At 32.8% G+C, this 27,636-nt stretch overlaps 3 protein-coding genes across 3 annotated transcripts; 1 reads left to right on the forward strand and 2 right to left on the reverse strand.

Moving 5' to 3' along the window:
* The first annotated feature begins 6,917 nt into the window (after window positions 1-6,917).
* On the forward strand, window positions 6,918-12,298 carry LOC124826714 (sorting nexin 2B-like). The gene is made up of 5 exons (XM_047299621.2): window positions 6,918-8,164; window positions 9,103-9,312; window positions 9,473-9,733; window positions 11,783-11,869; window positions 11,974-12,298. The coding sequence occupies exons 1-5, from the start codon at window positions 7,235-7,237 to the stop codon at window positions 12,052-12,054; spliced, it is 1,569 nt and encodes a 522-aa protein (XP_047155577.2). The 5' UTR covers window positions 6,918-7,234; the 3' UTR covers window positions 12,055-12,298.
* Window positions 12,299-12,758: 460 nt separating this feature from the next.
* On the reverse strand, window positions 12,759-15,819 carry LOC124846103 (putative leucine-rich repeat receptor-like protein kinase IMK3). Its single transcript, XM_047323317.2, has 2 exons — window positions 13,653-15,819; window positions 12,759-13,549 (listed from the first exon to the last, which is right to left on the reverse strand). The coding sequence occupies exons 1-2, from the start codon at window positions 15,541-15,543 to the stop codon at window positions 12,939-12,941; spliced, it is 2,502 nt and encodes an 833-aa protein (XP_047179273.2). The 5' UTR covers window positions 15,544-15,819; the 3' UTR covers window positions 12,759-12,938.
* Window positions 15,820-22,571: 6,752 nt separating this feature from the next.
* LOC124821314 (B3 domain-containing protein REM20) lies at window positions 22,572-24,174 on the reverse strand. Its single transcript, XM_088109885.1, has 5 exons — window positions 24,109-24,174; window positions 23,493-23,946; window positions 23,263-23,375; window positions 22,918-23,004; window positions 22,572-22,814 (listed from the first exon to the last, which is right to left on the reverse strand). Exons 1-5 carry the CDS (start codon window positions 24,172-24,174, stop codon window positions 22,572-22,574), a joined length of 963 nt encoding a protein of 320 aa, XP_087966011.1.
* Window positions 24,175-27,636: the final 3,462 nt, after the last annotated feature.

Consider the following 27,636-nt stretch of genomic DNA (forward strand, 5'->3'; position numbering starts at 1 on the left):
TGTAAAATGCACATGTTACTGTAATCCTTGCAAATTCATCGAACTCACTGATGTTGTATGAACTTTTATGTGCATGTTCCATGTGTGAGGCATCCGTCGCAAAATTTTATATGATGATTATTGGTGTGCAAAGGACAAATTTTACACCTATTCTTTATTACACGAATGGGGCTTCAAATAATGGAAAATATCTAATGGTGTGAAATAAAAGATAAAACAAAAGTGCAATTGTTAATCACATTAAATAAGTTAGAATTAATTAAGACAAGGAAAATAGCAGCTGCTACAAAGTTCTCAAAACTGTAACTCCACTAAACACGATCAATTGCCAAAGACAAAAGTAGTCAAGGAGATTTTTTCACTGTTAACAAGAAGACAAGTGTTTAATTTCAAATTGGCATTAATTAGAGCTAAACATCTTCATATGTTAATTGTCCATGATAAATGTAGTGCCAATTTTCTTTTTAAGATTCTCTAATGAAAATGTCATACCCTAATTATTACAATCATTAAGAGGAACACACCATCACAGTCATCATAAATAAAACCCTCAATAAATATAGCAGAATGAAGAGTAAAAAAAAATGAATAACAGAAAAATATATTGGGATGAGAATATTGAAAATTAGAAAATTGAATGTGTACACATGTATTATAATTTACTTAGCTTACTGATTAATTAAACTACACTTTATATTAATATATTTGTGGGTGGATGGAGTAAAATAGCATATAAAAACTATTTAGGATTAAATATGTTTTTAGTCTCTAAATTATTACGCGATTTTGGTTTTAGTCTCTCTTTCAAAGTAAGGTATTTTTTGGTTCTTCTCCTTTAGGAAAACATAATTTTTCGTCCTCAAAAACCAACGACGTTAAATAGAAGATGAGCTGGCTAACGGTAGAGTGTCACGCTGTAATCTTTGAAACTCTCCTTCTCTCCACAACCATCACCACCTCCGCTTCTTTTCCTCCGTCAGCAACGACGCCATCAATTCTTTTCTCCCTCCCTCCGCCACCAAACCTCCTTTCTCTTCCTCCCACTGGAAAAAGTGTCACTACGCCGGCGTCGCAACCCATTCTTCATGCACCGCTCCAACCTCTTCCCTTCATCCACGCACAATTAGAAAAATCGAAGAGAGAGAGAAACGTTACCGTTTTCGCTCCAAATGGGAGACAACTTTTCAACGTAATTTGCTGCTTGCCACTCTCACTCACATCTCTTTCCTTCACTCTCTCACTCTCACTTGGCGCCAGAGCTCCATTTTCCGGCCCCCTCCTTGCCGGCGACGTACTTCCGCCACTAGATTCACCCACCATGGCTTAACAAACAAATTTCAAATCTTTCGAAAAAGTTAACTCGTTTTCATTCTCATTTTGATTATTCACACACTCTCTGAGAAACATGTATTGGGTGTTTAGTCAGCTTATTCCTTAGACAACTGTATGCATAATAGTAGCGCAACTGTCCTAGTGTTTTGTTTCTCTGTATATAAACAAGCACATGTACACTTACGAGAGACAGTGTTTTTCAGTGCATTCAGTTTTACAATATTTTCTCTCTATTACAATGCTGCTTTCCCATGGAAGCTGGGGAAGATTGCTGCATCAAGGTCGTGGTCCATGCTCGGCCTCTCATCGTTGATGTGAAGCTTCAAGGATGCAAAGATTGCGTTATAGAGTTTGGAATTGGAATTACTTTTGAAAGTGATCTGACAAACTTACAAAGAAGGCTTTTATCCATTAACTGTTAAGATCATTCGGTCTTAACTATTAATGGCCGAACGGTGCCGAGCAGTATTCACAGTTAAGAAGTCTTCCTCCTCTTATAAACTCTTCATTCCCAAACATTACTCAAAGGTCGAGTGGTTCCGAATGTGAACAGAAGTTACATGTCACTACAATGGTCTCTTTTTGCATTTTACCTGCAAACAGGTTCTGGGAAAACGTACACCATGGGAACTGGATTTAAAGATGGTTGCCAAACAAGAATAATGTTAGGATATAGGATGATAGGATAGTTGGGGTTTAGGATAGAAGTCAAACGGTAACGGGGCCAACCGAACGGTATCAAGGGAGGGGCCGAGTGGTAGAGGGAACAAGGTGCACGACCGAATGATTAAGGCTGTAGAGGGTTTCTATTGTAAGGGTGCACGACCGAATGATTAAGGTTGTAGAGAGTTATGCTCCCAACCCATTCGTTGTAAAAGAGATTTCTTTCATTGTGAATAATAGAAAAAATCCCATTCTTCCATTACTGTTTCTATCTAATGAATGTGTGCTTAGTTAGGTTTCAATCCCAGGAACCTAACAAATAATACCTTAAGTTATGAACGTTTTGTTTAGAAAATTTGGGACCCTAAAGCACCCGTTGATTTTCAGTTACATGTGTCTTTTATTTTGAGAACCCCCAAATCGCGAAACTCCCTTTCACGCAGCCATGGAAACCTGCAAAAAACCAAAAAAATCATCCCTAATAATCATCCCTTTTGCGACACCGGCGTAGTGACACTTTTTTCGGTGGGAGGAAGAGAAAGGAGGTGTGGTGGCAGAGGAAGGAGGGAGAAAAGAACTGATGGCATCATTGCTAATGGAGGATGAGAAAAAGCGAAGGTGATGATGGTTGTAGAGAGAGGAAGAGTTTCAAATTGATTTTTGAAAACGAAAATTATGTTTTCTTAAAAGAGAAAGACCAAAAAGTACATTACTTTAAAAAAAGACTAAAACCAAAAGACTTAAAACATATTTAACCCAACTAAATGCCTTAACAAAAGTCATAGGATAAATCCTTTTCGATATGGGCTTACATTATTTTGCAGTAATTTACCCTTTAATAGGCCGACTCACTGCGTAGAAAAATAAGTCACAATTTGGTTAAGGGTGTTGCTCCCTCCACCCCCACACATCTCTTCCTCCACCTCCCCTTTACTATTTTGCCCCTTCCTCCACCTTTCCTTTACTATTTTGCCCCTCAGTAAAATTTTATTTTTAAAATTGTTGTTTTTTAATTTTATTCATTTATAACATATTTCACTGATAACCTACGTAGTTTCTTGTATGAGTAAAATATTTTTCTACAAAGCTTGGTGATCGTGAAAAGAATTATCAAACAATCTTCTTCTTGTTCTCGGTGCAGTACGTGGTGCAGTGCGTTTATGGTGTAGTGTCCTTGTCGTGGTTCCTCTCCAGGTACGTAGTCATAATCCTTCCAATAATCCTAAACCCTAAATCCTTCCCATACTTCCAATAATCCTTTTAATATCCAAGTCTATAATCCTTGCATGAGCCGCAAAACGTAGTAAAATAAAAACGAAACGTAAAAGGAACACTGCCTATGGACGGATGACATCCTTCAACGGATGTCAACATCCGTTTAAGGCAAAACGGATGTCGACATCCGTTTAAGGCAAAACGGATGTCGACATCCGTTTTGCCTTCAACGGATGTTGACATCCGTTGAAGGATGTCATCCGTCCAGAGGCAGTGTTCCTTTTACGTTTCGTTTTTATTTTATTTGTTTATTTTATTTACAGTAATTTATATTTAAATTTATAATTTTAAATGTTATATATGGTTAGTTTTTAAACGTAATAATTTTGTTAAAATATGAATTTGTTAAAATATGAATTTGTTATAGGTGGAGAAGAAGCTTAACGGAAGAGAGAAAGGTAAACGAAAATGGAAGAGAGGAAGAGGTGCATAGGGAAGTAAATCAGAAGTTTTAAATAAATTAAAATATTAAAATAATAAAAATAAAAAATTTTAACTTTTGAGGATATAATTGTCATTTTAGAAGGATATAATTGGCATTTTAGAAAATTGGGGAGGTGGAGGAAGAGACGTGTGGGGGTGGAGGGAGTAACACCCTTTGGTTAAAAAGACAAGCATATTATTATCCTTTCTCTTAATTTTTAAAAACTTACACACTTAAAATATTTCCAAAAATAAATACATATAAATATATATATAGCAAATACATATTCGAATTTATCCAAAAGTCAAACCTACAATGTTAAGTTATTAGATAAAGAGAAAACTAAACTATCAACAAAATTATAATCAATATACAAATATGCACCAGCTTTTATGATTTTAAATATATTAAATCAATATAAGAAACTCTATTTAATTGATTTTAAAGTTTTAGAGTTTCAAAAAATATCTCTAATTAATATATTATAACAACTATAAATAAATACTTTTTTGAATTACTTATTAATTATTATAGCACAAAACTTATTTTATGTATAAATAAGGATTTCATTTTTATAAATTACGATAAATAAATAATCATACAATTAAGCTGTTCCTATTTAAAATATATTAAAATAACATCGTTAAAATTAATTTTTGAAACTTATTTCTTCCATCATGATTTTATTTTCAAAATATTAAAAAAATTAATTTAAATAGTAAGTAAAAAATAAAATAAAAGTGAAAACTGATAAATGTTATGTAAGTTTCGTTATTATTAAAACTATTTTTACGTAATTTACTGTCTTTCATTCACTATAATTTATTTTCATTTCTGTTTCTCTTAATTATTTTTATAAATTTGAATAAAATACATACATGCATTGTTTTTAATGTGCACTGTTGTTGAAAATTCAAATGTAAATTTAGGTATCATTAATTGAAAATAAAAAAAATTGAATACCATAACGTAAAAAAGTTTAAGTCTTATATTATTAACATTATTCGAGGGAATTTAATGTTTGCGAGACATTTTTTACACTATTAATATGAAGATTATGATTTTCAAATTACATCAATTTATAACAGTGGAAAAAATATTATTCACCTTTTTAACCCATTATTGATATTGTTGTAAGGATTTCTTATTAAACTTCATAAACTTATCCAAACTAATTACATTTTTGGGGGTTGACATTTAACAATCAGGTAACAAAGATTCAAAATCACGCACTTCAAAAATAAGAGGATAAAAAATGACATCTTTGGCTTTGTTCGTATAGAGTGATTTGGGGGAGATGATTTGAATGGATTTGAGTGGATTTGAGGGTAATTTTTTTGTTGTTTTTTTGAGTGGATTTGTGGGTAATTGAGAGTGAATTTGGAAGTAAAGTTTGTGAGAATTAGTGTAGGATTTGATTGATGTGATAGATTTTAAAAATAGTTTAATTGGTAGAAATTAAAGATTACCAAAATACCCCTAGTTATAAAAATAATATAAAATGTTATTTATAAATGTTATATTTAATTGTAAAAATGTTTATAAAGAAAAAAAAATTATGAATAATTTATAAAATTAATGTTTAAAAATTATAAAAATTAAATAATCAACTTATTTTTAATAAATTAAAAAATATAATATATCTAATTTTATTAAGATGTGGATTTTTTAAAATTATAATATTAAAATAATTATAAAAAAACTGAAAAATAAGTTTGCATAATAAATATAAAAAAAATATATAGCTTGTAACCGGTTACGTGTTTGCGTAACCGGTTACGCGTGTGCCACCAAAATTTCATATGCTCCTGTAACCGGTTACATGCTTCTGTAACCGGTTACGCCACCCTCCCATTACATGTGCTTCATACCCCTGTAACCGGTTACGACTCTCCTGTAACCGGTTACGCCACCCTTGTGTTGCGTATCAAGTGGAGGGCACACACAACTTTTCATCAACAATTCACGCAAATCTCTTCAATTTTGCGAGTGATGAAAACGGAGTACGTCCCACAAATCCGTCCTCGATGATCCGTTCATTTCAGCTCAAAGGAACAAACATGCATTGATAAATCGTCGCTCTCAAATTCGCATGAACAGTACAATCTGTTCATGCGAACACAGGCTTAAGTAGAAGTTGGGAAAGTAAACAGTTATATATATTTTACATCCAACTAAAATATTGTGATTCACATCAATGTTAATATAACAATACATGTTTTAAAATGTTATTTATGATATATGATTTAATTTTTATTAAAATTAATAATATATTATTATGCTGTAAATAAGAAGGATCAACCATCACACCGATAATATATTATGAATTCAACCAAATGATCATTCATGAAACCAAATATTCTAAAGAAAATCAAAATCAATAATCGTAAAAATGATATATTTAGATTAATTTTAATAAAAAAATCTATAAACAAAAATTTAAATTGAGAAATAAATTAGGTATTAATTATAACATTTATTATTATTTATTTAAGTATAATTCTAACACAGTACCTATTACCTTTACCATCCTAACAATTTAAACATAAATATCTTACCATCCTAACAATTTAAACATAAATATCTAAAACACTTCTCGACAATCAAAACTTTAAATCTTTATATATCAAACAATAATGATACTTTCAAAAACATCTTAATATCTATGTGTTTTGATGTGATTGATCCATATTAATATTTATAATAATTATTATTAATTATACAATAATTTTAAATCAATTACAAAATAACACATAAATAATATTAAAATATTATAAAAAAAATATTGTAAAAATATCATTATGGATCAAACAATTTCCACTCCAAACAACTTTTATGAGTCTACTCCTTCGGTTAATCCTTAATTAATGTACCCCACACTTCCAAACAACTTTTATTAGTCTACTCCTTCAATTAATGTCCAGTACGTTATTCCCAAATCAGTTATTTAAATTAAAGCTCTGAAACAAATAACTGGTAAACAAAGAATTGGCATTTTGGACAGAAGAAATCCAATGTAACTTTTTTAAATAGATAAATAACTTTTTTATGAATTTGGAGATACTCCCATGTTTAACTTTATTTACACAAAAAGTTTGGTTAATCGCAAAAGTGAGAAAACAGAAAATTTTGCTTGACAAAAATAAATATCGAAACCAACGTTCATCAGAAAAAAAAACTTGTCATTTACACGAATAACGTTGTGTGAGCCTGGAAAGAAACACTGCCCTGAGTTTTGGGCTTTGAAGAAAGCACTTATTTCTAATTCTAAGGGTTTCGTTTGGCGTCTTCTGCATCGAACCAAGACATGCGTCACAAACAAGATAAACGCGTTTCGCATGCTTCTTAGGTTTGCTGGCACTGGAACCCATTCTTGGCCCCATCATCCCTATCTTATTTTTTCTTAAGCGAGTTGACTCACCTACAACACCGAGTCTTAACTCGTTCACTTCTCCCTCACACTCTCACTCTCCTTCTTCTTCAGCCTTCCCACACTATGATTTCGAATCGCTACGAAACTTCATAACAGGATCCTCCAAAATGATGAGTCACGATTTCAATGACGAACAGCATCAGATTATGCACGCCTCTCAAGACGACGAAGTAATGGAGTCGCTGATCCTCGACGACGACGGCGACGACTACGTCCACCGCCAGAGCCACCGCCCTACGCCTCCGCATAGCCCGAATTCCCCTTTCAACTCGTTCCTCGACCCTCCCTCCTACGCCGATGCGATCTTCACCTCCTTCGATTCCAACGGCCACGACCAAGCCATTGACAAAACCCCCGCCCGATCTGGTTGCGAAGATTACCTCCACATCGTTGTCACCGATCCTCAGAAGGAGCAGGACCTTGCGACCTCCCTTGTCCCCGGTTCTGCCACCTTCTACACCTATCTCATCACCACACGCACCAACTTCCCCGAATTCGGCGGCGAAGGCACCGAATTCGCCGTCCGGAGGAGGTTCCGCGACGTGGTGACGCTCGCCGACCGGCTGTCTGAGACTTACCGTGGGTTCTTCATCCCGGTGAGGCCGGACAAGAGCACTGTGGAGAGCCAGGTGATGCAGAAGCAGGAGTTCGTGGAGCAGCGGCGCGTGGCGCTGGAGAAGTACCTCAGGAAACTGGCGGCGCACCCGGTGATCGGGCGAAGCGAGGAGCTGAGAGCGTTTCTCGAGGCAAAGGGGCGGCTTCCACTGGCGAGGACCACCGATGTCGCATCGCGGATGCTCGACGGCGCCGTGAGGCTACCGAGGCAGCTGTTTGGGGGAGAGGCGGAGGTAACTGAGGTGGCTCAACCGGCTAAGGGCGGGAGGGACTTACTCAGGATTTTCAAGGAGTTGAAGCAGTCTGTTACCATTGATTGGGTTGGGAGCAAGCCCTTGGTTGTGGAGGAGGATAAGGAGTTTATCGAGAGGAAGGATAAGTTGGTGGACTTTGAGCACCATCTTAGCAATGTTTCTCAGCAGGTTTTGTGTTTCTTTGGTTTTTGGTTTTAATGGTTGTTTGTTCACATTGTGGTGCATTTGGATAATGAGTTTAACTGAGTGCTTTATTAGTAGGTATTGGTTCATTATGAGCTTTCTTGGTTGTTTATATGGAGTATTTCGGCAATCAGCATAACTAGGTGCTTATTCCATAAGTTCATTATCATAGGATTAACTACCTGCATTTGGGTGATGAGCTTAACTAGCTTATTAAGTTCATTTTAAGTTTTTGGCTTTTATGTTTATTAGTTGACTATGGTGCATTCTGGGTAATCAGCTTTACTAATTGCTTCTTTAATAAGTACATTATATATAAGGTTAGCCAACTGGATTTGGGTAGTCAGCATAACTAAGTACTTCTTAAGTTACTTATAAGCTTTTGGCTACCATGTTTGTTAGTTAGTTTTTCATGTTGTATCTGGGCATTGAGCTTGACTAAGTGGTTGTTCAATAATTTCATTCAATAAGCTTACATTGATAAGCTTTAGTGAGTATTGAAATCGTTGAAGGAAGTTAAATGGTTTATAATATGGTTTAAGTTGCTTTTAAGGTTATTAGCATGACCATATAGGCAAATATCTTCTTAAGCACTTAACGTTGGATATGTTTAAACATGTTCCATAAAAGCACTTCCAAATACACTTGCAATGCATGTTTTGGATTAGCTTACTCTGGGGAAATAAGAGCTCTCTTAATTACTTCTTGAAATAGCTTTAAAATATTTATTGTCCTTTGGTCGAATTGAAAACATTCCTCTCAAGTGTCTCTGTGATTATTGGATTTAGATTTGTTTAAAATATGCTCCTTTATCAAATTGAATTACCATGTCCATTTTTGTTTTGTGGAACTGAATAAAAATTGTTGTTTTTTCTTCTTTGATCTCTGAGCTGGATTTTGTTTACCTGCATTGACACCTACAGGCTGAATCTCTAGTCAAGTTTCAGCAAGACATGGGTGAAACAGTGGGTGAACTAGGGCTGGCTTTTGTAAAGCTAACTAAATTTGAGACAGAAGACGCCATATTTGAGTCTCAGAGGGTACGAGCTGCTGACATGAAAAATGTGGCAACTGCGGCTGTTAAAGCAAGCAGGTTATATAGAGAGCTGAATACACAGACAATCAAACATTTGGCAAGTACAAATATTCTTGTGACTCATGATAGAAGCTCTTAGTTTTTTAAAAATCTATGGTGGAAAGCTGGAAACTAACTTGATTATAGATGCTTTAATCTCCTGACACACTTATCCCTAACTCTTTTCTGTTGTGACTATTATCTTCTTCATGTTGCAGGATAAATTACATGAATACCTTGGCACAATGCTAGCTGTCAACAATGCATTTTCTGACAGATCAAGTGCGTTGTTGACTGTTCAAACACTCTCATCAGAACTAGCTTCTTTACATTCGCGGGTGGAAAAGCTTGAAGTTGCTTCATCCAAAATATTCGGTGGAGACAAGTCTAGGTTGCGGAAAATTGAAGAGTTAAAAGAAGCCATCAGAGTTACTGAGAATGCTAAAATTTGTGCAGATAGAGAGTATGAACGAATCAAGGTAACGTTTTACAACCTTTTGCCAGGTTATCCTCTCCCTTCTTTGGCACGGGTAACTCTGACTTAGCTGTACTCTGGAAACTATGAGCTATTATCTTAACTCCCAGCATATTAACTCATTTTCACTCTCAGAACTGACTTTTCTCATATTTTCTTTGGCATACCACGACATTGCATGCCTCCTCCATATTTGTCATGTATTGAAGAATATTATCTTTATTTGTCTTGATCTCATGTTTGCAGTTATATTAAATGGTAATACATTGTGGGAAAATTGATGGGATACATTAAATTATCATAAATGATCCTAATGAAATCAGTATCACTCACTTTTTCATAATAAATTTGACCTGCTAGAAATAGATTTTCACTTGATTTTCTTGATACTTCAAATGCAAGTGAATTTGTAGCCAAGGGTCAGAATGAAATAAAATAGACTATACTAGTTACACGAACCATATTTTGATACACCTATAAATTGTTTCATTGAGGGCTTCCTCAATTTAAAATTTCAGTCAATAGCAGATTTGGTTACAAATTCAAATTTGATTTCTAGATCTATTGCCATTTTAGTATGGAAATCTAATGGTTTATTTTTAGATCTTACTTTGATCATTGAAGTAGTGAAGCAAAGAAAGGATAACCATTGTTATATTGTTTAGTGCATCGAGATCCAATATTGGAAGTTGACTATTCAAACTTATATTCTATACTATGGCTTCAAAGTTATCAATATGTTGCTCATTGCTTCAAAGTTAATCAATATTTTGCCTAGAGCTTCAAAGCCTCAACTAGAAATAGAGTGAAAAATCCAGTCATATAGCATGGAACATTAGTGTCAAATCTCTTTGGTGGTTCTCCTTGCAAGAACCCATCAAATGTTTCAATAATGTGGAACGAACACCTGAGTGGTTGAGTGGTTGGGTGGTTGAAGAGTCATGTATTTGAAGATTTCCTTGTATTGAAAGTCTTTCTGATAAGGGTTTTGGAAACACATATCTCGTTGTAAACAAATGGTCACCATTGATTAGGAATGAGCAATATAAGTAGCATATTAGAAAGTAGACTCACAAGTTTATTGTTTTAAGGTTTTGAGTTATAGGTGGTTTCTTGGTCTTTCTTATATGTAGTGCTCACAACTTATTGGTACTGACTCCTCAACGTTTCCTCTCATAAGAACTCAACATCTAAAATTGAAAGCCAGTTCAAACTAATACCGTGGTTTGCAAGTTTGACCTGCTCATCTGTTTTTTCCCTCTAGTTCTTTGTTCCTCTTCCTCTTGCTTCTGCTTTATTGGTTAAACAAACTGAAAACTAGATAAACAAATCACTGGCTTTTCAAATTTAACCGGCCCAGTTAATTAATCAAAAGTGAATCTATAAATTGGGTTTCATTGGGAGTACAATTGTATTGATTTATGAGTAAAGTTTGTATATATGAAAATTTGATTTAATAGTACAATTTGTTATAATGTTTAGCATCATCTGATATTTTGTTTTGGAGAAACTATTAGCAGAAGCATCCCATGAAAAATGAAGATTCAGCTGATTAATTTTGGCTCTATAGAACGGTAGATTCCAAATAGCGTGATTCACCTGAACTAAAATACTGTAGTTCATGTGTTATTCTCTCTTATGGTACTTTTTGTAATATTCTTCTTTTTTTTCTGCAATCTCCAAAAATATTTGGGTTGCTTCAATGGAACAAAGGGAAAATTTGAATCACATCAAATGAGAGGACTATGGAATCCAAGGGGAGGAAAATTTCACCTTCCAATTTTCATTTTTGTTGAGTTCCATATATCTGGGGTGGTCTTTTCATCTTTTGTAAAAATAGGTTTTAGTGTTTCATCTCTTAGCAATTTTTTCCATTATATCCGAGTTTCCTTTGGTCTCCAGATTAAGATGTGATTTCCTTACGTGTTCTTCATATTTAGTTCAAAATTGTATTTTTCTTAAGAAAAACAAAACATCAATTAAAGTGTTTATGAAATATCGTTGGGATGTCTCTATCATGGAATATTGTCTTATGAGTGTCGAATGTTTGCAGGAGAACAATAGGAGCGAACTTGAAAGAATTGACCAAGAGAGAAATAGCGACTTTCAGAGCATGCTGCGAGGGTTTGTTGTCAATCAAGTAAGGTTCATTGATGTTCTAAGTTCTGTTAGCTGTTACGTTTAGGCGGCGCTCATCTTTTTGTGGTTCAGAAAAGTTGCTAATCCACGTCATCCATTTTACAGGCAGGCTATGCGGAGAAGATGGCAGCTGTGTGGGAGAAGCTTGCGGAAGAAACAGCTCCTTACTCAAGAGACAGCAGCTAAAATGCGCTTGGTGTAAATTCTGATTTCACCTTTTCTATGCAGTAATTATAGATTTTGGTTTCATTAATTTAATTTTATGTAGTTTCATTACTTTAGACGAACTTTTAGTTTTAACCCTAGAGTTGTATATGCATATATCTTTTTTTTTACCGTCGACATTCGTGATATCAATGTTCTTAACTACTCAGAGCTGTACATTTCTTGTTTTAATTTTTAATTTTTGTGAACGCAGTTGAAGGTCTAACCCCCAATGGTTTCCTTTTTTACGTGGCACTTATATATTTTGGTTTCATTAGTTTAATACTATATTCGTTTGTGGTTTCACTTTACGAACTTAGTATACTGGAGAAGGGAATGACTGAGAGATGGCGATTGTTTTTTGTATTTGATTGGAGAGAGACGGGAAGAAAAGTTGACTTCCTCAAAATATACTTTTCCTTCTATTTTAATTTTACTTTTTTTTCTCATCCACTGGGCATTAAGTTTTTCCGAGAATTTATATATGCACGCAGTGCTTTATTTTAATGTTTAATTTTTGTTGTGGTGAATGTATTAACTGACTATCTAACCTTAAATGCGTTGGGTTAGAATCCACTGATTGGTGGTGTTATTAACTGTTAAATTAAAACTCAAATTTTCACAGGAAATTTGTGCTTTTGATTTTCACCGCTGCAATTATCTACATATGTGACGAAATAGAAGAATTTAACGCAAACCAGATATAGTTTATATTAAAATGAACCAATAAGTGTTAAAGAGAACACTTACAGATTTAAGCACACTACTATATATACAGACACTAGAATTCCTAGCAGGCAAAAAGAAATTGATGTTAAGAATGAAAGAATAATAAACTAGCTACTCTACTACGTTAGTCCTAATACTCATTCACTGGTGGAAGGGATGGCTCCATCGTCACCCGAACTGGCTGATATCTCCGGTCTAATCTCTTCAAGCTGCTGAAGGACTTGCTGGACTTCTGGTCGTGCTGATGGAGAAGGATCAACACAGTGCAAAGCAAGCTTCAACGTGTTCAGCATTTCGTCGCCATATGTTGAAGCATCTCTCATCAACTCTACATCGAAAACTTCATTTGTCCACTCCTCTTTGACAATGGAGGCAACCCACTGAGGTAAATCCACGCCATTCAAAGCCTCACCAGGTGGCTTCCCCGTTAGGAGTTCTAACAAGATGACACCAAGACTGTATACGTCAGTTTTTGTGTTGGCTTTCTTAAGCTTCGAGAGCTCAGGTGCTCGGTATCCCAATGCCCCAGCAGTGGCAATCACGTTAGAATTAGCAGCAGTTGTCATCAACCGAGAAAGGCCAAAATCAGCTATTTTAGCATTCGTATACTCATCCAGCAGCACATTGCTGGACGTAAGGTTTCCGTGAATAATATTTTCATTGGAATGAAGGTATAGCAAGCCACGAGCCATTCCCTGCGCTATTTTCATCCTTGTTGGCCAATCAATGGCTGTTTCGGGCCCACGAGCTGCACAAAGATGGAAAACTGTCAATACAATAGTGTGTTGACAAGAAATTAGACCGACTTTTAACTGTACCATGACAAGAAAAAATTATCACTGCAATCTTACCGTGTAGGAAAGAAGCAAGACTTCCCTTAGGCATGTAATCAAATACTAGAAGCTTTTCTCCTTTGGGTCCCAAGTAATAGGCTCTCAATGCCAGAAGATTTGGGTGTCGAATTCTTCCTATAATACTAACTTCAGATTCGAATTCTTTTTGACCTTTCGTAATCTTTTCCCTCAATCGTTTAACTGCAGCTTGACTTCCATCCTCTAATGTAGCCTTGTAAACAGTTCCATACGTACTCTTTCCCATTATCTCTGCTGTTGCACACAAGAGATCATCAGCTGTAAAAGCCAATGGTCCATCAAAGTGGACTAGTTTACCTCCGGCCTCACCACCACCAGCTTCAGCTTCACCTGCGACAGGAGGGACTCTTTTTTCTGTCGTGGCAGCAGATGCAGATGCTCTCCCTGTGGCCTGGCCACCCTCTGCATTCGATGCTGTTCTTTTTCTGATCAGGCAGAATAGCAGAATGCAGCAAAGTGTTACCAGGACAACAAGGAGCACTCCTGCTACTATGAGAATTATGTCTTTGGTGCCTAGTTTCTTGTGTCGATGGTTTTCTGATTTTTCTTTAGGTGAAACAAAAGGAGCTGGCGAGGGACATGGGGTTGAAGGGCTATATCCACATAGCTGAATATTTCCCACAAATGAGCTTGAATTAAATTTATGCCCAAGTAGGGCTGGAACCGGACCAGAGAGGTTGTTATGAGAAACGTTGAAGAAATTAAGACCACTCAGATCTTCAAAGGATGCTGGAATTTCTCCACTGAGATTATTCATTGACAAATCAAGCTGTGTAAGCTTTGACATGTTTCCAATACTCTGAGGAATATGGCCACTGAATTGGTTTCTGCTCAGAACCAGAACAGATAGATTGTGCAATCTGCCCAAGGCTTCTGGGATTTGATTACCTAGGTGGTTGTTCTCTACATTCAAGAGAGTGAGAGAGGACACATTGGAGAGAGTGGCGGGCAAGCTTCCGTTCAATGAATTACTAGAAAAATCTACCGTCTTAAGTCTATAAAGGCTTCCAATTTCATTTGGGATAGGTCCTCTAAGCTGGTTATGACTGAGAGAAATCTCTGTGAGTTCACTCAAGTTGCCCAAAGAAGCAGGAATGGTGCCACTAAAGAAGTTATAATCTAGGATCAGATTTTGGAGGCGAAAGACATGGTTCCTGAAGCTACCACCCCACGAGTTAGGAATAGAACCCGAGAGATTGTTGTGTTGAAGAGATATGTAAGTGAGAGAAGTTAAGCGAGTTAAGGTTGTTGGTATTGGGCCAGAGAAGGAATTAAAGCTCAAGTTAAGCCAATAAAGCTTAGTGGCATTCCCAAGGCTGATCGGGATTGTCCCGCTGAGCAGATTGTTACTGAGGTCTAAAGACTGAAGCAAAGGACATGAACCTAACGAAGGAGGGAGGGAGCCTGTGAACCTATTGTTGAAGAGTTGAACCCCTCTCAGATTGAGAAGAACTCCCAGTGATGAAGGGATCGAACCACCAATTTGGTTATCGTGGAGACTAAGCTTTCTTAGCCCCTGAAGTTGGCCAATCCTCTCGGTGATACGCCCCTTCAACCCCTTCCATGGAAGCTGGATCACAATAACCTGTCCCTGGGCACACTTGATACCAACCCAACCTCCAGAACAAGCTCCATAGCCACTGTCATTCCAGCTTCTCAGGAAGCCTTCGGGATCAATCAACTCTTGCTTGAATGCCTCGAGTGCCAGGAAGTTCGACTGTGTGACAACAACCCCATCCCAACGCTCTTCACCAAACACCGCCACCACAATAAACCACAAAAGAAAAAACAAGCGCAAAAAATGAGCATCTCCCACATTCCTCACCCCATTTTGAAAATGCTTATTTGAGGTGAGGTTCTTGGTCCCCATCAGAACAAAACGAAAAATAGTAGGAGAAGGAAGGAAGCAAGAAAGAAGTGAACTAAAGAAGAAAATGATGGTGAGAGAGAGTGTCCATAAGAGACAGAGAAGAGAGTGATTGAGGAAGAAGAGGAAGAAGAGGTGGTTTCGGATTTTGTAGGAATGGGAAGAAAGAGAGGCACGTGAGGATGATGGTAGTGTGAGTGGGGCGCGCGGGGTGAGGAATCTTGTGTTGGGAAGAGAGAGGAAAAACGGAAGACAATTGTCAGGTGGGTGTATATGTATTGTACCCTTTTCTTCCTTCTTAGTAGTTTTCTTGCAAAGACAAACGGCTAGTTTTTCCTTACAAACTATACATATTTATTTGTTCTTTTCTTCTCTGTCCGCACCCCTAAGTCCCAACGGCTATTTCTTCTTCTCCACTTATACTGTAGGCCCATCCCATTCCTCCATTATTCACTTCCCCACCACAAACTTACAAATTCATGCCAAATCACCAACTTACCCCTCCTCCTATCTAAATTAAATATACCATTTTTAGACTCGTCTAATATTTTTCAAACTCAATACCTGAAACCCATTTAGGATCTACAAAACTACTTTAAAACAATCAAATAAAAGATTTTTCTTACGAATTCAATCACGTTTTGAGCTACAATTACCCTCAAATATAGATAAACACAAAAGAGGTCTATATAAAATAACAATAAGAAGATAACTAAGGAAGTTAACTACTTTTGTTTCTTTAGAAAAAAAAACTAATTCAGACCTATGTAAGTTAGTTCATTTCTATTCATAAGGGCTAAAGATTAAGTTTACTACTTTAAATGTATCTATAGAACTAAATGATTCAACTCGTGATAGTATTCAAATTTAATGGCATTACGTATAATTTATAGGAATATATTTTTTGGGGAATGCTAAATAGTGTCATAAGAACACTAGTTAAAGTATAATTAATGATCTTTGATTTTACTATGTTGAAATTTGGAATAATTAACTTTACTATTTAAAATAAGATATTGTTTAAAGTATAATTAATGGTAATTGATTTTACTATATTTATGTTAAAATCTGGAATAATTAACTCTACTAATTAAATAATATAAATTCATATAACTAATTTTTTAAAGACAAAAAAATCTCTTTTTGTGTTTTATTCCTACAGTAGTTTTCTAAACACAAAATAAATACTTTAGAATTTCTAACGTCTCTGTCAAGAAGCAAGCAAAAATTTCTGACACTTGAAGACCCTCTCAGTGAAGGCTTGAAAGGTAAAGACTTAAACATTTGAAAGGTACTGTTTTTAATTTTTGCAATTCCAAATTCTTTGTGATAGAAAGATTGCATTTTTTATGAAAAAAAAAATCCCTTTTTCATCATATTGCTTTTTGCCACTCCTTCAATTTTTTTTTTTGAACATGGGTGAATGATAATGGGATGATAAATTTTGATGTGCATCAAATAAATTATCAACTACAGCTGTATACCACTTATGAACATTTTTATCCTATAAATAAAATAAAACTTTATTAATGACTATTTACGTCAAAATTAATTTAATATCACAATTAACTATGAATATTTATAAAAATAAAACTACTTTATTAATTATCCTTAACCAGTGTTTTTATAGCAGGATTTTTTTTTTCTATCTGAGTGAGTTATGATATTAGTAGACCATAAATACATTCATTCATTTCATCTATATTATTTATGAGAATTAACAGGAATACACATGAGCGTGGATCTTTAAATACGACAAAGTGTTTAAACCTTTTAAGAATCCCAAAGATTAGTGTATGAGAGTTGCATAAAAAAGAAACCTACGGATAGTTTGTTTGAGTTTTTTAATAAAGAAAACTTTTTAAACAGAAAAAAATACTTATTATATTTTTTATATGTTTGTTTGTCAGTGTCGTGTTAACCGATCATCTTAAAATATCGGGTTGAAACTAGTGTTAAGTATTTTATATAAGTTTAAATCCAGTTTTAATTATTGGTGTTATGCTTTACTAATTAATTTTTCTAAAATAATCCTCAAAAATTACTTTTATAATTAGCTTAGATGAATATTGTTACCATTGAGTGAGTCCGACCGATCGGTCGAACTCACCATGAACAAGGTTACTTGTTTCCGGTCGGTCATCGAGGTAGTATTCGTGGAGAACTTCCTACATCCGTTTTTTCGAGACAACCTTCGAATGTCATTAAACACACAATTAATGATGTAACGGTTATCATGGAGTGGTTAAGGTTAACATTGATTCTTGTTAAGAGGTAAATTAATGGATTAAATTCCTTTAGACCTATAAATAACGATTTATTAGGAAGGTAAAGACTCTGACTAATCATTTGATAAACTTGCGGAGATATATTCTGACTTGAGCGTCAGAGTGTTTTCTACAGGTTACCCCCTCTGCTAGAGATTTACAAAGGGAGATCCAGGCGTAAAGACTATAGTACGTTGAACCGACTGATTAGAAGTTGGAGCACTCCCGAACAGAAGTAGGAGGCGTTATCCTCGTCTCATTTCAGTAGAAACAAATATAATTATGAATATATAAATCTATTTAAAATCAAGATCAAATACATCCTTTAGATCTTTGCAATGTACCAATAGCGTCTTTATCAACAGATAAACAACGCCATGTGATAGGCAAATATAGAAACTGCTCCTTCTACCAGCCAAGTTTTATGGCGATGCTTTTAAAAAAATGTTTGTGCTTTTTTATGCACTTTTTTTTAAGGAGTTGAAGGTAGAATATGATATATTTATTTATGGGTCCAAAAGTGATTGAAATTGAACTTTTACCTTCCATTTATTTATTTATAGGATCAAACATAATAGTCAAGTGTACTAAGTTTATGTATAAGGTTATTATTAAGTATAGTTTGATGATGGTTTACCACTCTATTAAGGATGTTTATAAGAGGAAGTTGATTTCTTTTAAAAATATCAAATGAGATTATATTAGATGTTTCCAATCCAAATCATTATCAAATATGTCTTCGTGATATGTGTAATTTATAAAATGTGTATGAGTTGTATTAGATGTTTTAAATCTTAGTATATATGCTATTTTAAGAAAATACTATATATCTTGGCATAAAAATATGTGTTGAATATAGTAAAAAACTATGTTAATCTCTTGTGTATATACATAGGATATTATATTTATAATAGAATAAATGTAATCTAAGTCCAAAATACAAATAAGAAATAAAATACAAATAACAAATAATAACAAACTAATTAAAAATAAGAGATAAATATAAGATAAAGATAATATATTTAACGTTCTTCTTCAAACTGGTGCATACAAATCGTACGTACCAAGCTTGTTACTAATATAATTAAAAACTTGGTGAAAATATCTGTTTTTGTAATCGACTGACACCAAATTGTTAATTATTTGCGAAGATGACATAAAAGACAAATATCAACCCAGAAAACTTCCCTAAGCAATAAATATCGGATGTTGCTCCATATAAATTTCTTATTGCAAATCACCATTAAAGAATGCATTGTTGATATCTTGTGGATAAAGAGGTTATATTGAAGAGTCACCACACTATTATAAATAAACTAACAAAAACCGTTTCTGTCATGGGAGAAAAAAATATATGGACAAGTCAAACGCAATGATGACAAAAGGGAGGTAAAAAAAGAAAACAGCAGAAGAAGTCATGGATGAACAAGAGAAATAAACCTTAAAAATTCAAAATTCTCCAATCAAGGCACCTGAAAAAGGAAAAAGAACAACCTCCATGCTCTGAATAACTGTCTGAGAGGAGACGGAACGTGTCACCACGCACGATGAACCTGAAAGAGAAAAAAGAGTGATCTCGACACTCTAAATCGTTGCCTAAGAGGAAGCGAGATGTGTCACATGCACAACAGAAAAGGAAGTAGATTTAGAACTTCAAAAGACGCTAAAAGCACGTAGGAGCTTTGATGGAGGCGCCATTAACGACACAATGGTCACCTGGTCGAGACAATCAAAATTGTGTGATCGTTAGCCAAAACCAAAACTCCGGTAATGACAACGGTAGAATATATAGTAGATGATGGTGCTGCCGACAGTGGTAGGCAGCGCCGCTGTCAACAACCACATGTGTAGTGACAGAGACAACATAATTTTTTTTCTTAAAAAAATAAGCTATAAATACCATATTAAAATATAGTAAAAAACTATTTATGAGATTAATCTCCTTTATAATATACATATAAGGTATTGTATTTATAGCAGAAGAAATATGGATTAAACCAAAAATAAATAAAAAATAATAACAAACTAACTAAAGATAAAAGATAAGATAAAGATAATATATCCACTAATAAGTTTATCTACATTAACACATGATATTAAATTTTAGAATCTATATTATACTTTATAAATATTTAAAGCTTAAATTTTGATATATTTGTTCTTTTTCTTTGAGTTTTTTTTAAAGCTTAATACCCTATTTTATCCCTAGTTTCACTTGAAAATGTCAAATTAGTCTATCCTTTAAAAAGTGCGTCAATTACGTCCTCACTTAATAAAATTCAATGAAACGCAGGTTTTAGCCGGTTTTCTCCCTCTTTTCCTATTCTTCTCTCTCTTCTACCAATTATTTCTTTTTTTCCTCTCCATACTGTTTCATTAATTTATACACACTATTCATTAAATAGATTGGTAAATGATGCACACATTCTCTTTAATACTAAAATAGATATTTACGTATTTCAAATAAACATATATTCACTCACATTCCCTTAATTTTTTAATACATATTAATCTCCCTAATATTCTCTTTAATACTAAAATAGATATTCACGTATTTTTCAAATAAACGTATATTCACTCATATTTCCTTAATTTTTTAATACATATTAATCTCCCTAATATTTTTAGTAAATGATCACCACTTTTTACATTTTTAATAGTGTGACACTCATTTTCTCACTTTATTCATAAAATTATATTTTATTTTACTTACATGAATTGTTTACTTTTTTATATTTTAAATCTTATTTAAATATTAGTCGATGTGATATTTTTAAATAAAATAAGGAAAATTAATACCACTTTTTTAAAGTGTCGTTTATTAAAAATATAAGCATATGAATCTGTATATTAAATTCAGAAAGAACATTGTGATTTAATCGGATTTAAGCAAAATTTCCTTATATCTCAAAATTCTCAGAGTTCAATTCTTAGGAATGAAAATAGAAACAAACTCCCAAATTCCAACTTAAAAATATATAAAACTAGTTAATACTTTTGCTAAGATGATTTGAAAAATAAAACGCAATGTACAGGTTCAGTTTCCAGCTATAAATGGCTATGAGAAAAGGTTTAAAACGTGTTTTTGCATGTTTTTTATCCATATTTGGTTACTATTTATACTGCTTCTAGCTGTTGTGTATTGGAAATTCATGGATCACTATCACAATTTGAGGAAAAAAGAAACTGAGTATAATTGGTAAAAGTGGTAAAAGAGAGAGAAGAAGAATAGTAAAAGAGTGAGAAAACCTGCTAAAATCTGTGTTGCAGAAAAAGTAGAAAAAACAGAAGAGAGAAAAATAGTTAACACTATTTTGTACGGATTTAACGGAAGGGATTTCATTAATACAAATTTTGTTAAGTGAGGACTTCATTGATACAAATTTTGTTAAGTGAGGATGTAATTAACGCACTTTTTAAAGGATTGACTAATTTGACATTTTCAAGCAAAATTGGAGACAAAATAGGATATTAAGTTTTTTTTTTAATTATGTAGTCATATTCTTACAAATGCGATATGACTTAATTTGATTCGTGAGCACTATGTTTAATGAGAAAGTGAAGAAAAATGAAAATAATACTAAGAGAAAGTATATAAGAAATGGAATAAGGAATGAATTTGATTTTTGTTTGTGAGAAAAGGAAACATGTTTCGATCGAATATAAAATTTTCAGAGATACTAATCTTGTCACCTGAATGAAGCCAAACACATACAATAGCCGAAAAATGTATAAAGAATGGGAGAGAAACTTGAGAAAGAATAGTAGGACCCCTTTCAAATATGACAGTATTTGTTTATTAAGGAAAAAAATAAAGAATCATTTTGATGGTGTAAACGAGGAAAAATAAGATAATGATTAATATCAAAATAAGCAAGTAATATATTGAGTCAGTTCAATTTGAATTTTCATATGTTTTTTTTCTCTTGTGTTGTTTGTGCCTTCAAAATATATTGATTGATATTGATTTTGAATTGTTTAAATGTATGTAATGGATATGGAACACCCCTCAATCAATAAACATATTATGATAAAGTTGTGGATTAAGTTAAACAAAACTTGAATGTGTCACAAAAGGTTGTGATCGTGATGTAATAGGCATTGATAAATTATAGAAATGTTGTATAAGAGGATGTGTTTGAGAAGGATGGCCATACGCAAGATTTTGTTGAGATAGATAACTTTGTAAAGTCTTATTTTTATTGAGATATGGAATATAATGGTAAGTTTTATTCTGATTTTGATACAAATTGTAATTCTAGGAATGAATAATTTTGTACAACATAACTAGGATCAAATATATGATAACATAAGGATGTTGTGAATTCATACTTATTATGAACTTTATTTGGAATAACCACCATGTTGAGAATCACATTGTTTGTAGTTTTCAGACTAATTGGATTGCATCTAATAAGTAAGTTTGAAGGTGACATGTAAATCAAATTTGTTCCCAATCTCAGATGCACACAAAAGTTAAATTCAAATTTGTCCAGTAGCCAAGAAATCAAAAGAAATTTAAGCAGAATTCCAAATTAATTCCAATAGAAATTGTCCAAATTAGAATAAGAAAAATGTTTGAGAAGTAAAATAGAGTATGGTAAATGATTGTACAGTGGAATAGAGATAAATATTGTTAACCATTCATTGAGAAAATAGCAAAAGTCATTCCATAGGAGAAAATTATAAACATTATTTCTAGAAGTATTTACAATAAGCAAGTCCAAAGTCCAATTCACTGGTAGATTGAATTGTTTGGTGTGTTCATCCGTTCCTAGCACCAAGCACATGCACCTGAAGAGTTCTTACTATTTGGTCTTTCCCTGATACAATTTCACATATGCATACATCATTTTCTTTGATCTTGTTCTTTGTACAAAAGCTTGTCCACCCTTTAATACATACTCGACCATCTTGCCACTCAGACACTTTTGTTACTTTGGAATACATCTGTGTCTGTCGTGAGAAGCCACAATGATTCTTTCGTAATTCCTTTCTTTGAGTGTCCTGAACCAAAAAAAGTATACACAACTATAAATTCAGATTCTCAAGACAAACAGCTAACACATACATAATTATCAAAATGGTAAGTTACTACTAAAAAGTATACCTCACTTTGGAAGCATCGGCAACGTGAAAGAATAATCTCTTCTGGAAAAGTAAGGGACGTGTCTCTGAGGATATTTGCTGGAACATGCTGCAAAGCAAGAACATGCAATAAAAACAAGGGTTAAAGTGAGAAAAATAAAAATAAAAAATCATTGAATGTAAATTTTTGTTTCAACATCTACTTATAGGTAATTCAATTAGCAGTGAGATTTAGAAGGTGAGAACATAAACTAAGTAAATGAACTTACATTACTAATCTGACAACAGTTCTCTATTGTCAAAATGTCAATATTTCCAAACAAATAAAGAGGAACAACACTACAAGAGAGTATATAAGAATTCTAACCAATTCATTGGGTCTATTTTTATACAGTTTTGCTTCAAAGTATGGATTTTCATGCTGAATATACATCTGTGGATCAAATTCATAGTCTTCAAGATGAGGATCTTCAGTATCCCCTGAACCAGATAAATGAATCATTGATATGCTCTCATAAGAAATGCAGAAAAAAAAGAATGTTTTCCACATAAAGTTATTAGACATTATTTTTTCTGAAAGTACAAAGTTAAACTTACTATTACTGGCTCTACTACGATGATTTGTACTCCTCATGTGTTCTTCTTCACTCTCTTCTATTTCTGTATAATTGTCATCGTCGTAGTACTCATCCTCATCATCAATGTCTTCATCGTCCTCCATCATAGAGTCTTCAGAGTTTTCATTCTCTTCCTCTTCGGTGATGTGTATGACCTCGTCTTCTTCAACTTCTCTCCTTTCACACCGTGATGATTGTTCAAGAATTACCACCTTAAATACATTGGTCCCATCATACTTGAAAAGCATAAAATCTGCTTTTCTTATACAGTTCTCTTCTTGGAAACTCTTCCAACCCGATCCAAAGTAGATTTTGTGTCCAATAATACGAGTTTTAACACACCAAACCCTACCACTAACATTTCTGAGGATTATATCTTTAGGGATTGTCCTTCTTCCTAAACCTCTGGACTTCACAAAAGAACTTGGAATAACCTGAAATTTTAGGAAAAACACAATAAGATGATCAAAGTTAATTAAGATATAATACTTCATTGGTACACAAAGTGCAACAATATTCTGAATATATAAGAACATCAATGTTATATCTTCATGTAATTAGTGTAGGTTGCAAAAAATATAACTAAGAAAGTATACCATTGTTTCAGAGTGCTTTTCTGGGGAGAAGATTTTGAAGAAGTACTCCTTGGCTGCAGTAGACATTGAGTTCTCCAAAACTATTGCTACTCCTGACAATTTGACACCGATATTCAAACCAAATAATTTTTACAAGAAAACATTTAATAAACCAATAACTGTAGCATGAGGGCTACCAATACTGCATTTTTTCTTTTAATATATCCATGTAAAAGAATATTAATCAAATGAGAAAATTAAAGTGTTGAGTACTGTTGCTTAATATAGTAAATTCGTCTGATAACAAAAAGTTGCAATTTCGTGATAATACACATGAAAATTATAGCTTGCAGGCTTTAAATTATACGATTTGATTCTATATCCGTACCAAGATTATGGAAGTCCCGTGCCACGTGTCAACTGCAAGAATAACCATTTTTTCCCCTCACCTCTTGCATGTTTTCTAAAGGATTATTGCATTTGTTATTGTTTGAAAGTCATTTTATATAAACCTACTCAGATGAATAAATAGGACTTTTTTTTTTCATTTTTATTTTGAGATTCTGACAAGAAGGTGGAAACACATGTCTGGAAACATTAACCTTATACAGATTTGGATGTAATAAATGATAATTCTCTATGTATAAGATCAGTAGTCCTCTAATTAATAATTTAATTGGTTTTATACTATAATTTCACACTACAAAGAAAATTCATTTGATATGCTCTGACATCAAGCTTTTGAAGAAATAAGGCATATGAAAACAAGAAAAAAAAATATTGTAACATCAATCAAATAAAAACACTCCATTTAACAAAAAAAAAATTATTTTAATGATAATACATATTATTTAATTTTAAAATAAAAATTTGTATAATTAAAATATTAATCTAATTAGTTTTCAAATTTATTGTTTTTTTATTACAGATTTTCAAGGCTTCAATACTCTAAAATCAATTACCAACGTATATCAAGATGAATACATAATTTCTTCTCTGTTCTTTGTTTTCAGCGTATCAATATGTACTAGCTAGGTTTTATGGGAATGTTGAACAGTGGTTTAGTAGGATAAAAATATTCAGATTTCTTTACTTATTACTATTAATACAAAATATTTTTTTAGAATTTTTTATTTTATTTTAGAGAGACCCATAAGTATAAATAGAGAACTGATAATGTAGTTTGTGATTGCTACCAGTAAAGCTAACTCTTGTTTATTGCGTAGTTTAAGTTTAACCATTAGATTTATATATATATATATATATATATATATATATATATATATATATATATATATATATATATATATATATATATATATATATATATATATATATATATATATATATATATATGGGGTTTGCTAACGCGCGTACGCCTGTTTTTCAGTTGATACATTTTAGCAATGTGTACCGGGTTTTAGTAGACAAAAATATCCTTATATATCATGGATTCTAAGTTCTAAGGTTAAGGGTATTTTAATAATTTTCATTCTCAGAATTAAAATAAAAAAAAAAAAGAAATCACCAAACCCTTACTCACCTCTCTCATTCCTGTCAACCCTTTCTCTTTCATCTTTCTCACTCCAATCTTTTCTCTTTCATCCTATAGCCCCAATTGAAAAAAAATGATTTTATAATGAGTTTTGATCTTATAATTTTTGTCTTATCTAATTTTATCCAATTTTCACAAGCATAAAGGAATTGGTAATTGACCTGGAAAAAATCAGAAATACTTGTTGTTAAACAATTTCTTACAAAAAATGATTTTATAATGAGTTTTTATTTTATAATTTTTGTCTTATCTAATTTTATCTAATTTTCAACAGCATAATGACATCCGAAAGAATTGGTAATTGGCCTGGAGGGTTTTTTTAGAGATGATGATTCAACATATGCAGATGATGAAATTAGAGAAATTAGTGAAGATGATGAAATTGAAGAGATCTTGAATGAACCTTTGCCTCAAGGTGAATATGTCAATGACTCAATTCTTTAGAAAGACAAATTGTTTAAAGGCAAGTGTTTCTGATTTTTTCAATTGGGGCTACACTAGGGATGATAGAGAAAATGTTGGAGTGAGAGAGATGAAAGAGAAAGGATTGAGAGGAATGAGAGAGGTGAGTAAGGGTTTCGGGGTTTCTTTTTTTTTTTTAAGTTTTGAGAATGAAAATTATTAAAATACCCTTAACCTTAGAACTTAAAATCCATGATATATAAGGGTATTTTTGTCTACTAAAATCCGGTACACATTGCTAAAATGTACCAACTGAAAAACAGGCGTACACGCGTTAGCAAACCCCTATATATATATATATATATATAGATTTATATATATATATATATATATATCTTCTATTATTTAGTGTATTTTTATTTTCTTAAAATATTGATACAGAATCTAACCAAATTGAGAGTTGCATTTTAAGCTCAACTGCATTTCATTCTCATTTTGAGTAGACTAAAAAGCCCTGAAACATTCCTTTTACAGATTAAAAGATAAGCATTGTAGTAAAAGTAGATGGAAAGTGTCAAAATAGCGTGAAAGTCTCATTGCATATTGTATCTTCTTGTATTTCAGATTATAAGCTTTAAAATATAAAGTAAAATATATTTTTTTAAATTATATAATTTAAAATATATTTATGTTTTAAATTTACAATCTAAAATATAATTTTGTATTTCGAATTGTGAATTTTAGTATATAAAAAGTTATATTTTGAATTGCATATTCTGAAAGATAAAATAAAAAAAAATATATTTTAAACTATATAATTTAGAATGTAAAATTTACATTTTAAAGTTTATAAATCAAACTATAGAAATTTACATGGATACAGGAAAAAATTATGGGACTGTGTAAGAAGTTGTCTATTAAAGAAAGATTGGCTATTTCACTCTGCACCTGCAAATATTCATACTGTACTTCCAATTTCTAAAAATAGTTTTCGAATTTATATTTTCTTTATCGGATTTTAAAATTTGATCCGAAAGGTTTTTTTTATTAAATTTTAATTTGATGAAAGATTTTTTATTTATAAAATTTTGAAATTCGATAAAGAATTTTTCAAAAACTTAATTAGATATTGATATTCGATGAAAAAAATGAAAAAAAATTTCTCGGATATGATAAAAAAAAATCTTTATCGAATTTCAAAATTTGATTAATGACAACAAGGGATGTAAGATGTTTTTAATTACAGAAGAAAGTTTCGAAATTTTAAGAATTTTGAAAGTACAAAATAAAATGATTGTAAGGTTGCAGCCCATTCCTCATAGCCCAAAGTTTGGTGACTAAGCTACTAGTCGTTTGACCAGAACGACTTTATTTTATTATGTTTTTACTAAAAAAATTTTAAAAAATTCAACCTCAAAAATAGAGTTAAGACTATATATACTTACGGATGAGAATTAAGAAATATTCCTTTACTCTCATTTTGTGTCACTTTTCGAGTACTTCTGTTTTATGTTATTGTTAACATAAATTGTCCACGGATTATTCACCTTTTCGTCAATACATTTATGGAATACAGATGTCTTATTGTTTTA

The sequence above is a fragment of the Vigna umbellata genome, chromosome 1 (assembly GCF_029865625.1).
Source record: "Vigna umbellata cultivar VRB3 chromosome 1, Vumbellata_1.0, whole genome shotgun sequence".
NCBI lineage: Eukaryota > Viridiplantae > Streptophyta > Magnoliopsida > Fabales > Fabaceae > Vigna > Vigna umbellata.

What these genes read in the sequence shown, in the direction of transcription:
- LOC124826714 (XM_047299621.2), top strand. Translation starts at nt 7,235, where the DNA reads ATGATGAGTCACGATTTCAATGACGAACAGCATCAGATTATGCACGCC. An exon ending in TTAGCAATGTTTCTCAGCAG is followed by an intron (nt 8,165 to 9,102) that starts GTTTTGTGTTTC and finishes TGACACCTACAG; the next exon opens with GCTGAATCTCTAGTCAAGTT. An exon ending in GAGGGTTTGTTGTCAATCAA is followed by an intron (nt 11,870 to 11,973) that starts GTAAGGTTCATT and finishes TCCATTTTACAG; the next exon opens with GCAGGCTATGCGGAGAAGAT.
- LOC124846103 (XM_047323317.2), bottom strand. Translation starts at nt 15,543, where the DNA reads ATGGGGACCAAGAACCTCACCTCAAATAAGCATTTTCAAAATGGGGTG. An exon ending in TCTTGCTTCTTTCCTACACG is followed by an intron (nt 13,550 to 13,652) that starts GTAAGATTGCAG and finishes ATCTTTGTGCAG; the next exon opens with CTCGTGGGCCCGAAACAGCC.
- LOC124821314 (XM_088109885.1), bottom strand. Translation starts at nt 24,174, where the DNA reads ATGTCTACTGCAGCCAAGGAGTACTTCTTCAAAATCTTCTCCCCAGAA. An exon ending in TCGTAGTAGAGCCAGTAATA is followed by an intron (nt 23,376 to 23,492) that starts GTAAGTTTAACT and finishes TATCTGGTTCAG; the next exon opens with GGGATACTGAAGATCCTCAT. An exon ending in AAAATAGACCCAATGAATTG is followed by an intron (nt 23,005 to 23,262) that starts GTTAGAATTCTT and finishes CTTGCTTTGCAG; the next exon opens with CATGTTCCAGCAAATATCCT.